At 49.8% G+C, this 12,405-nt stretch overlaps 7 protein-coding genes across 7 annotated transcripts; 3 read left to right on the forward strand and 4 right to left on the reverse strand.

The window, feature by feature from the left end:
• Positions 1–217: 217 nt before the first annotated feature.
• B0J16DRAFT_379064 (WD40-repeat-containing domain protein) lies at positions 218–2,220 on the forward strand (the record flags this gene model as incomplete). Its single annotated transcript, XM_046130968.1, has 10 exons — positions 218–277; positions 331–367; positions 440–516; positions 573–647; positions 704–829; positions 900–1,127; positions 1,185–1,244; positions 1,293–1,393; positions 1,447–2,141; positions 2,192–2,220. 10 exons carry the CDS (start codon positions 218–220, stop codon positions 2,218–2,220), a joined length of 1,488 nt encoding a protein of 495 aa, XP_045990254.1.
• A 66-nt stretch (positions 2,221–2,286) lies between these two features.
• Positions 2,287–3,698, reverse strand: B0J16DRAFT_42347 (uncharacterized protein). Its single transcript, XM_046133836.1, has one exon. The coding sequence runs from the start codon at positions 3,498–3,500 to the stop codon at positions 2,295–2,297; it is 1,206 nt and encodes a 401-aa protein (XP_045990255.1). The 5' UTR covers positions 3,501–3,698; the 3' UTR covers positions 2,287–2,294.
• B0J16DRAFT_330725 (ETC complex I subunit conserved region-domain-containing protein) lies at positions 3,526–4,765 on the reverse strand. Its single transcript, XM_046126500.1, has 3 exons — positions 4,177–4,765; positions 4,015–4,119; positions 3,526–3,958 (listed from the first exon to the last, which is right to left on the reverse strand). The coding sequence occupies exons 1-3, from the start codon at positions 4,716–4,718 to the stop codon at positions 3,898–3,900; spliced, it is 708 nt and encodes a 235-aa protein (XP_045990256.1). The 5' UTR covers positions 4,719–4,765; the 3' UTR covers positions 3,526–3,897.
• Positions 4,766–5,351: 586 nt separating this feature from the next.
• On the reverse strand, positions 5,352–6,681 carry B0J16DRAFT_379067 (BAR domain-containing family protein; the record flags this gene model as incomplete). The annotated part of the gene is made up of 6 exons (XM_046130969.1): positions 5,352–5,387; positions 5,448–5,579; positions 5,633–6,230; positions 6,299–6,381; positions 6,441–6,522; positions 6,629–6,681. 6 exons carry the CDS (start codon positions 6,679–6,681, stop codon positions 5,352–5,354), a joined length of 984 nt encoding a protein of 327 aa, XP_045990257.1.
• A 610-nt stretch (positions 6,682–7,291) lies between these two features.
• Positions 7,292–9,670, reverse strand: B0J16DRAFT_298186 (uncharacterized protein). Its single transcript, XM_046124484.1, has 2 exons — positions 9,161–9,670; positions 7,292–9,101 (listed from the first exon to the last, which is right to left on the reverse strand). The coding sequence occupies exons 1-2, from the start codon at positions 9,395–9,397 to the stop codon at positions 7,344–7,346; spliced, it is 1,995 nt and encodes a 664-aa protein (XP_045990258.1). The 5' UTR covers positions 9,398–9,670; the 3' UTR covers positions 7,292–7,343.
• A 404-nt stretch (positions 9,671–10,074) lies between these two features.
• Positions 10,075–11,705, forward strand: B0J16DRAFT_330731 (NAD binding domain of 6-phosphogluconate dehydrogenase-domain-containing protein). The gene is made up of 2 exons (XM_046126501.1): positions 10,075–10,525; positions 10,582–11,705. The coding sequence occupies exons 1-2, from the start codon at positions 10,481–10,483 to the stop codon at positions 11,458–11,460; spliced, it is 924 nt and encodes a 307-aa protein (XP_045990259.1). The 5' UTR covers positions 10,075–10,480; the 3' UTR covers positions 11,461–11,705.
• Positions 11,706–11,933: 228 nt separating this feature from the next.
• On the forward strand, positions 11,934–12,289 carry B0J16DRAFT_379070 (putative vacuolar ATP synthase subunit E; the record flags this gene model as incomplete). Its single annotated transcript, XM_046130970.1, has 3 exons — positions 11,934–11,944; positions 12,000–12,083; positions 12,160–12,289. 3 exons carry the CDS (start codon positions 11,934–11,936, stop codon positions 12,287–12,289), a joined length of 225 nt encoding a protein of 74 aa, XP_045990260.1.
• Positions 12,290–12,405: the final 116 nt, after the last annotated feature.

A 12,405-nucleotide genomic window follows, 5' to 3' on the forward strand; every position in this document is an offset into this window, starting at 1 on the left:
CTCTATGCGCACCGGGCCGTGCAAGTAGAACTCCTATCTTATCTACTGCTTAGGCAGCAATCTTCGAGAAGTGGCGGGGCCTTTTCAAGCCAATCAGAGGGTAGATTCACTCCTCTTAAGTCAGGCAAGGCAAGTCAAGTCAAGGGTCCAAATCCCTCTTCAATTCAAGCTAGGTCCCTGTGCATTAAGCCTACGAAATCGTCGACTTGACTTCAATATGGCCATCGCCCACGACCCCTTTGAACTACCAAAGCTACGTTCTTCGTTTATCCTAGAAGTAAGTACTTTACATACCATTTTGTGGTTTACGCGATCTGACGAGATGTATAGAACGATACAGAATTTTTAGAAAACGACAATGTTGCCGGTACGACTCCTCTTATTAATTAATCATCACTACCTCATTGCCTAACGCGGGAATCTCGATTCTCTACCGCAGAGTTCTTCGATGTCAAGTTTTGTCCATACCAACCTTTGGACGCTGCTCCTGTCTTTGCAGCTATTAGTAAAAAACATGTTAGTCTCCCTGAGTACAGCTCCCTCTTTCAAAACAGCTCCTCACGCTCAACTAGGTCGTTATCTGCACTCTTTCTCAAACAACCGATGGTAATCCGTGCGAAATACTCTCTGTGATAAGAGATGATGATGTAGGCATTACAAAATGCATCATGCATGCCCTAACAAGACCGCTGACTTTGCCTAGGAAGAGGCTTCTGCTTGCTGTTGTACTTGGACAAAGGATCCGGAAACTGGAGCTCCCTACCTTTGCATTGGTGGAGTCGATGCCAAAGTCAAGATCTATGATGTTGTGAACGGAAAACTCTACAGGGTAATACATTACCAGAAGAATGCTGTACGATGGCAATTGCTGACTTCTGTTTGACCAAAGTGCCTCACAGGCCACGGAGGTGTTCGTTCATCCACCCAACCCGTACATCTCTAACTCAGAAACTTATGCGAAGCAGGATGTCAACGATTTAGCAACTTCGCCTGCAGATCCGTGTATCATTGCCTCTGCCTCAGGTGATACGAGTATTCGTGTCTGGAGTCTTGACCCAGTACATGCTAACCGCCCATGCTTGGTTATCCTCTCTGGTGAAGGGCACTCATGGGATCTGCTCAGTTTGGTAAGTCCTCTTTACATTTGATTGAATGTGACGACAAGAATTAACACTGTATATCAGGCATTCCATGATACAGGCCGGTATCTTCTCTCAGCAGGCCACGATCAAGTCATCAACCTGGTAAGTACAATAGAACGATCAAAATACAACTCCTCTAACTAGCCAAAGTGGACGATTCCTGAACTGCCGACCGAGGCAATCCAAACCCCAGCTCGAATCCATTATCCTCACTTTTCAACGTCTGCTGTCCATAGTGGGATCATAGACTGGTAGGTTCTGCATATGTGCATGTACACCATGGCCGCATGGCTAACAAAGAAAGCGTGGCATTCTACGGCGACTGTATCATCTCCCGAGCATGCCATGACAACGTCATCTCGCTTTGGAGGATAGAAGGATTTTCGTCCTCAAACCCACCTCCTGCGGAGAGCGAGGCGCCGGTGGCTCAGACGACTATTCCAAGTAACTGCGAGGAAGCGAGCCGTCTTACGCTCTCGGCATTTGTTCCCACAGTCTCACCGCAATGCCCATCTCAATACACCACGCTGCTTCAATTCGCCACTCCCAATTGCGGCCCTCAGTTCTTTATGCGTTTCAAGTTGCATTTTGTACCGGATCAACACCCTGTTTTGGCTTTCTGTAATGCTGGCGGCAACGTTTTCTTCTGGGATTTCGAGCGTCTGGTAGCATATCGCGAATTTATGGAAGCTTACAAAGATCCCGGAAGGGATAAGAGTAAACAGCTTCCTCACCCCAGCTGGTTGAGACCCGTAAAGGCTCGCCCCAAGCAGGAAACTGGCAAAGGCCGGCATGGAGGTGGCGACAAAGACATTCCGAGTACTTTCAAAGAGGATGCTATCAGGTTAAGCGAAGAGATTGACGGCTACAATGCAGAAACCCTCGAGACCTGGGCGTCCAGGTACAGTACAGGTGATCCCCACGAGCCCCTGAAGGCACATAAGACGGAGTCTTCATCGGCAACCTTCGTAGGGCGACAAACAGCCTGGAGTCCTGGTGGTGAGTGGTGTGTCGTAGTGGGCAGTTCCAACCAGGCGTTGATTCTCCAGCGATGGGCCAACAAGGGCTCAACATCTAGGGCGTCTGCCTCGGCGTCCGTGCCTCCTTCTGCACCGGCGCAAAATAGCACGGCTTGAAGCTTCTAGCTTACGGTCAGAGTCCTCTTATCGGGAGACTGTTATATAATGATAGCGAAGTATCTCCCTCGGAACCATCCGAAGGATTCAATACATTCAATGTGATACTGTCCAGTTCGCCGCCTTCATTGACCATCCTCTCTAAATACCTTCTGGCCTCACCCTGTTCCTTTGATCTGGCTTGCTGTGCTTGCTCAGTCTGTAGCATTGAAACTGAACCGATGGGCACTACCAGATCTGCTAGGTAAAGAGAAGCCATTGCACGCAAGCGAAGATAATGCTGATTCTTCGAGTATGGTAGCTCTCGAATCAGTTCGTCCATCCTCTTCGTAATGTCCTGCATGGCAGATAGCGATTGAAGCCGCAGCTCTTCTTTTCTTCGAATCAGTCTCGCTTCAGGACTGTCCGTGTCATCACTGCCGAACTTATCGTCATGGCCAAATGATTCGTGAAGAGCTTCTTCTTCAATGTCATGTGCCAGTCGTTCCAAAAGCAACACGTGCTCTGCGTGTATGTTGTAAATTTCACAGCTGAACATAGCGATCCAGAAATCAACCGCCGAAACGATGTTGGGCATCTTTGAGTCGTATGGATGTTGTTGGATGAGTGTGTCGAAATAAGCCTTGACTTTGTTCATGTTTTCCGCTCGGCCCCATCTCTTGGAGAGCATCGGTTTTGTCTCACGGGCTTGTCCATGTTGGGCGTTTTCACCCTCTCGCATGAGAATCTCAGCACCGATAGCCCAGAGATTATGATGCCGAACATCAACAGGAAGACCAGTCGGTCGTAGTTGTAGAAGCAGGCTGTATGTGCGAGAAGCTTTCTCTATCTCTCCCTGGTCGATGAAGTGGTGGGTAGATTGCAGAAGCACATCAAAGTGTCCGCCGCGCTTGCTATCCTTTGCCTTTTTGGAATTGGGACGTGCCGCTTCATCGCCTTCTGTCTCTGGGTCTTCATCACTTTCAGGTTCAACTGCCGAGGCACCGCGGCCGACAAAACCGCGGTGCGGAAAGTCACGAATATGTTGTGAAGGGTTCTCGTCTGTTTCCGAGAGACCTGCGACGGCGAACTGTGCTACTAGACCGGGAGAGTGGCTCAGTGGGTTGATGGAGCTTGCGGGGAAAGAGCTTGGAAAATCATTATCCTCTGTGAGTTCCAGTCTCTTGCGTTTGTTAGACTGACTCTGCTGAGAAAAGAATGGCGGGTCTGGTAGCGTTGTCATTGTTGTGGTGAGGATGCAGATCAGTGTAATGTAGATGTTAATGTGAGGTGTTGAAAGTCTTGAATGGATGGCCCCACTATCGCAGTACAGCCAACTCTATATTATGCTTTGAGGTGAATACATAGGTGGGTGCTTAATTCATAGCACTTGCAAAGAACAAATTCAAGAAACGCGCAACTGGAACTATTCCCGCGTGCTAATCAAAGCGAGACGTTTGAAGGACGGCAAAAGACATGGGATAGTCACTTGACGAGATATCAACGTTGCCGCCCAACTTCATCGCAAACACAAACGGATTGATCAATGCTCTCTGTTTCATTTCAATTGACCCAATCACAAATCACAGCATACCCATCCTATATACATGACCTCCATTGTAGTTTTACAGCTGCTTTGTTTAGGTTCGGTCGAAGTAAGTCCACTGGCCAGGAACAGGCTTCTCCTCGAGGTCCTCCCAGCTGTAGCTTGTTATCAGTATAGCTGTAATATGACGTTGAGGATGATCGGAACTTACACCTTGGTCTTCTCCATAGTCTCAACAAGCTTAAGCTCGCCCTCGGCGACCTGGATAACCTCTTCAATAAGGCCAGCTCCGATCTTCTGCTCGAGCTCATGGACTCTGTCACGCCGGTTAGTTGAACTGTCGCCATTTCAAGCCATCGAGGACAAAACATACTGGTCGGCAGTCATCTGAGGCTCGTCCTCCCACTCAATCTTCTCGTGGTCCTCCAGCGGCTTGCGCTCCGCCCAGGTGACCTGGTCCTCTCGCTCCTTGAGCGTTCGGATACCTTCATACTCAGAACCCTCGTCCTCCTCGCCGTTCCACTCCTCAAGTCGGATATCGCCCGCCTCGTGCTTTCGCCCCACCACAAAGATCTTGTCGCCAAGCTTGACGGTGTGAGCCTCACTGCCATCGACGCGGCCGCTGGCAACGCGGAACTGTGACGAGTTCTTGCTGACGAGCTCCTTGGCGCGGGCTGCCCACTCATTGTAGCCGGGGGGAACAATCTCCTCGACAAAGGACATGCGGTGCTTTGTTACGGCCTCGACGGATTGGCGGTACATGGAGGTCTCGGGGATGTTCTGGAGTTTGCTGAGGGTCGTTCCGTAGAGGTAGAGGAGGGTCGATCTAGGCGTAGCATGAGTCCAGAGACCGGTGAGACCGGTAGGAGTACCGGCCTCCAAGTAGCGCGCAAACACACGAGCTGTTGGCCTCATCCTGGCGAGGTCAATTGCAATTACTTCGTCGTGACTTCGAGGTTGATGGAATGGTCAGAGGAAATTGAATTGACCTCATTGGACTCTAGCCCACCATTGCCGATCCAGCTTGCACGTGTGCCATCACGTGACCCAACAATTCGATCATAGCATCACCACTCATCTGGTAAATGGAATCGTTGGACGGCGCTTGGTCTAGAAATTAGATGGCTCAAACAAGTCTGGCTAGTTCTGGTAACGTTATGTGTTTCATGATAGCCAAAGATAGATTGAGCCCGAGTAACTGTATCATTGCGTACCTGACGTGAAGCCAGGACCAAGCTCTAGTTATACATCACAAGGATCCTCTTACTGTGGATCTTGATCTAGACATGGATTTAAGTCTTTTTACACATATATATCAAAAGAAACCCCTCCAATCTTTTGTTGATTGATATCTCAATACCTCAGTCAAGTCAATAACTTGTATCGTCCAGACATGTAACTTATAACCTTGACGCAGGAAAACTAGAAAAAAGAAACACACAAGCTCATGTCCGCTCAGATCATGGACCCCATGAGGCTCGACTCAGCATGGCCATTCCAAGATCTTCAACGGCTTTCATGGATATCATCTCTCCGATTGTCGCCGTTTTAAGAAGATTCCTCTCGGCTCTTGCGGTAAGCGGCCTAAAGCACAATATGTCAGCCCCTTTCCATAATGAATCAAAAGGCAGAGGCGCGCCGCACTTCTTGTTCGGACTGAAGACCCTCGATGACAGGGGCGAGCTCAGTGAGAATCTCATATGCCTTCTTGTGGTACTCAATTTGAGCAGAGACAAGCTCGGCAAGGTTTCGCAGAGGCTCGGGTGTATCAAGAACCTGGCAGAGTTAGCAATCCAACGGTTGATATTCTGTTTCAATTTCAAACTCACGTTCTTCATAACACCAACAGCCTCCTCGGTCTGGGTGACGAACTCGTCCTCGGCCTTCTCAACTTCTTCCTGGGCCTCAGGGCTCAACTCTGGCTCCTCGTGAGCCTGGTCGCCCTGGTGGCCGCCAATGCGGAAAGTGGTGCCCTTGGCGTGAGCCTTGACAGCATCCAGAGAGAGACGAGAGTTCTCAACGTTCTTGCGGGCGCGAGTAGCGAAGTTCAAGTTAGTGTTGAGAGTAGTGTTCCAACCAGCGAGGAATCGGCTCTGGATCTGAGCGTCCTGGGCAAGCCGGGCCTCGCCAACACGCTCGCTGGCAAGCGCATACTTCTCCAGGGCTGTCGCAAGGGGATCCTCGCCGGCACCGGTGTGGTGCTGGTGAAGCAGCTGGCTGCTAGACAGACTGGCGCGGGCGACAGCATGGCTGAAAGTCTTGGGCTGGGGCTTGGCAGCAGGAGGAGCGACGAGAGCGGCCTGGGCTTCGGCGGGAGAGGTGGCGGTGGAGAGAAGGCTGACCTTTTCGCTGACGGTGCGGCCAAGGTCCTGGAAGGTCTCCTTGATGTTAGGGGGGTAATCGTAGGCCTCGTTGGAGTATTGCGAGCTATAATTCCTTATCAGAACACCGACTTCTGACATGTGAAGGCACAAGTCAGTATTGTAAAGACTCACGTCACAGCAAGCATCTTTTGGTGGGCTTGCTTGAGGGCATCGACACGCTTCTCAAGGTCGATGTAGTCGGGAGGGAGCTGGGTCTGCAGGCCACATGTCAGAACAATGGTTGCGCGATAGAGTGCGAAAAGCTTCAACCCACCTTGTCCTCAGTCTGGCCGAACTGCTCCTTGGTGTACTGGAAAGTGCGCGACGCAAAGGGGGTGACAGAGGCCCCGAAGTTGCTGTTTTAAAGCGGTAAGCATCATATTGGATTGGATTATGACGAGAGCTTTGGGGGGTGACATGTTGCAAGCTTGCATCGCTTGCGAGTGCAAGGGGAGCACATACGAAAGCGACTTTCCAACGTTGCCGAAGGTTCCTCCAAGGTTTCCGAAATCCATTCTGACGGTTTGGTCGGGTCGATTAAGTGGCTTGACGGTTCGTAGGTATAAGCTTGGTTGGAGGTTTTGTTAGGGGCAAAATGACAAGGAGGCTCTTTGCGTCAGCGTAGTTCAGGTAGGTAGTTAATCAGGTACGGGAGATATTTGCCTGGACTGGACTCGATAGATATGAGAGCCCGGGCAGGTGAAACCCCCACCGCACCGCAGAGCACTGGCTGGACTTCTCTGTCCTCTCCTGTAGTTGGTTGGAGCTTGAGGCTTGGAACCTCCCTTCTCCAGGGGTACAACCCCACCTCATCCCCGCTCTTAAATGGTCCCTCGAATGGAGCTTCAGGGCTCACAGCTACAATGTGAGGAAGACCCTGGAAACCACCAAGACCTCGCTCTTCAGTTGAGCGCCATGAAGAGGCGATATCTTGGGACTTTAAGGGGCCTGTCTGTCTTGAAACCAAAATCCCCTTTCCATACCAGTGACGTACCAGATGTGCACTCTACTACGATTGGCAGCAAATTAGCCCGCAATGTGACAATTGCTGGTTCTACATCTCCCAGCTTCATTACATCACAATTTAAATTGACAGTATTGACAGCAGTCAAGTAGATCTGAGGAATCGTTGTTCAAACCAGTCGTTGTACTTTTACTCTACCTATATCTCTAACATTCATTCCAAGATGTGTTTATTATCTGCCCAGGACGGCTCTACTCCCCTGCATACGGATTCGTAATCCTGTAAAATAGGACTTTCCATATCCAAACTAGGCGTTGTCCAAAACATTGTCCAGTTGCAGTCTGACAATTTCTTGGTCCCTAAAGATCGCTCAAAGTACCACTTGTTGACTGGATTATCCTTTCGGCTTCGCCAAGATACGCCTTCAGGAAGACAGCCTCGCACCATTGCGTTGAACACAATATCGGCACAACCACCGCTCCCTTGGCTTTTCCTCAGCACGGCGAACTTGTCCAGGTAAGGGACGTATCGGCCTTGCTCATATGCAGTCTGGTCGTCCAAACCCTTGGGTTTCTCCCAAGTCAGAATAGCACCACCTTCATATTCTCCGGCAATGATAACACCAGCAAGGTTTTCGTTCACTCTGTTGAGATAGTCGTCGACGTCCAGTTTTCTGCCAAATGAGTCTTCAATCAAATGGACCAGCCGAGGAAGATCAATGCACTTGTCGGTCAAGCGCAAGCGAGGGCCCCCAGGCTGAGGTGGGCGCCATGGATTCTCGCGGGGATGTGGGAATACTCGAAGGGGCATGCCCTTTTTAAGAAGAGTTGAGCCCACGGATACCCCTACCGTCTGCTCCTTACCAGAATTGGTTGGAGCGCGCGCCATAGGCAGAGAGGATGAAAACACCGGTTTGTCAGTGAGAAGGTTGTGCAACAATGGATTCTTTTTGCGCCGGGTCGTAACCATGCCGCTAATCTCGAACCCAGAATTCGATCCTTCCAGCTCGGAGGACTTGGATGAAATCTCAGTAAGATTGGCAGCAGCATTAGGCGTCGTGATAAGAGCTGACGCTGTATGTGGCAGCATGGCTAATGCATTTTTAGCCAAAGATAAATTCGAAGCATGAGCGGTCGTCGAGGCGCGAATGTTCTTGTCATCTGCAAGTGGTGATCCGTCTGGTCCCATAAGCTCTTTCAATATCGGCTCATATTCCTGCTGTAAGTTGATGAACCGGTGAGCTGCCCCAGGTCGCCCAGTCATTGGTGTTGCTCCTAGAGGATCAAGGAGGATGATTCTCTCTACAAGGGCCATGGGTTCGGAAGGGGAACTGTCTGCCTCGCTAGGATTGTTGAATTGCAAGCCCGCAAAGTATCTGGTAAGTGCCAACACAGTTTGGTTCGAGTCAACGGGCTGAGGTGGCCGGGTGACATCACGGCTGACAAGTGAAGGGATGACTGGTAACATTCGGTGGTGTAGAATGCGGTCGAGGAAGCGAGGGTCTTCAACCCGTATGTCAACGGGAGTTGATTCTTGCGTTGTGTTCTCTGGCGTAGAGGACTCTTCACACACAAATGCATTGGTGACAGCGCGAGCTCCATGATCTTCGAAACGATCGATAGCCTCACAAAGCCGGAAAGTCTGGTCTTGGAAAGTCGTTCGCGATTCATCAATGCCACAGTCAATAACAACCACACTCAAGAGGCCAAGTTTGCGCAGTTGAGAGAGTGTGTTGGCTACACCATCAAGAGTCTCGGCATCGATCTCCTGAGGAGCGCGAAGCTTCATGATGGCAACATGTGGAGGCTTCGATGTCTCGGGCGCCGTTTCTTGCTGAAGATCGCCTTGGACGAATAGAGGCGCATCGGCCAGAGACTTTGGGTTCTTGCCGGTCTTGCCGGTGTATTTCTGCAGGTAGCCTTTGGCATCGCGCTTGGTCGCTGAAACTTCCAGAACCGATACGATAAAGTCCTGCATGTAAGTTAGATGGATGAGCGATGCAGTACCAATGACAGGCTTGGCCGACATACCCTATCAATAGCCTTCTTTTTGGCGATTGCCGTAGAAGCTGCCGACATGCGGCGGGCAGCGCCTGGAGAGAGACATGCGGGCGACGAACTTTTGTTGCCGTGCTGTGAAGCAAACCCGCGATACCGAGATCGGAAGGAGTTGGTGACGTTATGCGAAGATGCTGCGAAGTGCGATTCTGTAGCTGGCGCACAATGACCGCACCTGGGCGCTTGCTTCAGTATACGAGGCCAGCTCATGATGGCACAAGATATGTGTTGATCAAGACAACTTTACTTGTGCCTGACCACAGTGGAGAGATGAGTTGGAATAGAGGAGCTTTGGCTGACACCACCTCCCCCGGATGACCTGTAATTATGCTGAATTGAGAGCGGCCGTAGGGGGAGAGAATCGATGTTAACTGCAGAGCATTGCTGGATGACTCCTCAATAAGAGGAATATGCAGGTGCAGTAGAAAGTGTAACTCCCGTGAGTCAAATTCAGCAGAGGAGAACTGGGCCTGGGACTTTATCAGATCAAATAGCTGCCCACTCCGGGTAGTGGAGGTTAACATCTTTTTTTTGGAGACAGTGCCATGTGTGCGATAAGCTGATAAGCCCCAGATTCGATGCCGCCGATGTCGCTAGGAGGATTCATGTTAGTGACGACAATGGATACTGTCGGCACTTGTCCTTAGCTGCTAACCTGCAAGCTCTAGCTAGATGCACATTTCTGAAAATTAAGAGAGCTACTTTTCAATTTATAATAACTTACTCTAATGGATCACAAGTTTGTTGTCTAGGTACTTACTAAGGTGGGTAGTCATAATTGCTAGTTGTTATGAGGTCCATCCTTCAAGGTACCCTCAAGTCTAGTCCCCAAACAGATGGAGGTAGTCAAACCAACAACATCTTAACTCGGTAGCTGCGTCATATAATATCACTCAATTTGTCACATATTGAGGAACTGGCAATTACTAGCAACTGTTCTTAGGTCGTATTTCAAGTATTCTGGTAAACTCTTCTGATATACATCATGGCTTACAAACCCAAGTACATGCTGAGTTATGAGCACTCAGCGCCACTCATGCAAAGGTCCCAGCATTGATGATAGCTTCTTTCTGTAACGTTATATCTCCGTGTTACACCCACTCAGTCTCCATTGCCCCCATTACCCCCACCCAACTGTGGTCTTGTCGGCGACTGAACTCCGTATATCTTGCCTATAAAACACTTAAAGACGAACCGCATTGACATGTGAGGAACTCTACTTGCTCAAACTACAGTTTCTGGTTCAAGTATCAGCAACTACAAGTCCTAGCCCACACAAACCGCTCTGTCATCATGGCTCCTACGTTGTTATGGATCGGCCTTGGAAATATGGGGAGGGTATGTTGTAATCGGTTTACTCAGAGACCTTAGAACAACATAACTGACAGAAACAGGGCATGAGCAAGAATATCGTCGAGAAGGGTAATCTGGATGGGCCCCTCCTCCTGTACAACCGTTCGACCAAGAGGACAACAGACTTCAGTGCTACACTCCCTGCTGGCAAGACCGAAGTCATCGAGTCACTTGCCGATGGTGTCGCAAGGGCCGATATCATATTCTCTTGTATTGCAAATGATGAGGCTGTCCAAGAAACTTATAAGACAATGCTTGAGAGTGATGTCAAGGGCAAGCTCTTCATTGAGAGTTCCACTATCCACCCGGAAACAACCGAAGCCATTGCTAAGAGTGTTACGGACAAGGGAGCTGAGTTCGTTGCCGCACCTGTGTTTGGTGCTCCTCAAATGGCGGATGCTGGCCAGCTTGTTGGAGTGCTCGCTGGACCTGCTGCCAGCGTCACAAAGGCAAAGGCGTGGTTCAAAGGTGTTACCTCCAGCGCCGAGATTGACCTTTCGGGCCAGTCATACAGCAAGGCTTTGACTCTCAAAGTCCTCGGAAACACCTTTATCTTGAACATGGCCGAGCAGCTCGCCGAGGCTCATGTTGCAGCGGAAAAGACAGGGCTGGGTACTGAGGCTATCCATCAGTTCGTCCAGTCTGTTTTTGGAGGACCTTATGCCGCTTATAGCGAACGCATGCTAACCGGCGATTACTACAAGCGAGAGGAGCCCCTTTTTGCCGTAGAGCTGGCAAGAAAGGATGCTCGCCATGCAATGAATCTGGCTAAATCTGCTGGCGTTCAATTGCGGAATGTTGAAGCTGCGGACGCGCATTTGGCAATGGCCTATGATCATGTTGGTTCGTCTGCCGACATGGCTGGTATATATGGAGCTGTTCGTAAAGAGTCCGGTCTCAAATATGAGAACGATGCCTAAGTAAACATATCGGGGTATTTCGTCAATAAATTGCAAAACAATGCTTTGATACTCGTTGTTGGATTTATCGGGTAATGGTTTCACTGACATCAAAACCAACTTAAACATAAATCAACAACGATCTCTTTGCATGCAGTGAGAGACTCAAGACACTAAAATGGCTCGTATTTAGAAGTTGAATAACATATAATGATCGTATCAAATCAAACTTGGTACTGGAATTTGGTTAGCATGCTCATCATGACTTTCGTTATACTGGTCTAGGGTAAGTGCTTGACTGGTACCGCTGACTCAGCATGGAGCCTCCTGTCGCAGTGGTTCAGTGATGCAACCAATCCAGGAACAAGCTCACCATCATCGACGGCATCAACCTTCGAGAAAGCTCCTTATCTGAAAACCAAGCTCAACTACTACTCGAACGCATACAGACGAAGCTCCTGCTGGCGGGGTAATACTCGAATAAAATCGCGATCATGGCTCAAGGGTACACAACAACTCCCTCTTCAGAACGACGCGTGGAAGTTCTAACAGCATCGCAGATACGCCGTTTTCATCGGCCTCGCTGTCATCGGCGCCCTGTGCGTGGCCTCGTGGTTCCTTGCCCCTAAGGGCGAAAACCAAGTGTCAGTATACCCTTCTCTGCCAATGCGACTCCTTCCTGGCTGCGCGATGTAGCATAGCTGACATGTACCCTCACAGACTCTGGCGATCCTCTGCTATCCTAGCCATCGTGTGCTGTTATCTCATGTGGGCTATCACGTTCCTCGCCCAACTCCATCCCCTTATTGCGCCCAGAAAAAGCGGTATCCGCGAAGAGTACCTCGACTAGACGCCTACCTATAATATGCATTGGGGAAGAGGTGGAACGAAGGGAGGGACTGTCATGAGGATGCGCTTGTAATTTTAAATGCCCGTCTTCTAACACTCATACTGTTATTGCTGTTT

This window comes from Fusarium flagelliforme, assembly GCF_020744385.1.
Source record: "Fusarium flagelliforme strain FIESC 12 MPI-CAGE-AA-0113 chromosome Unknown B0J16scaffold_1, whole genome shotgun sequence".
NCBI lineage: Eukaryota > Fungi > Ascomycota > Sordariomycetes > Hypocreales > Nectriaceae > Fusarium > Fusarium flagelliforme.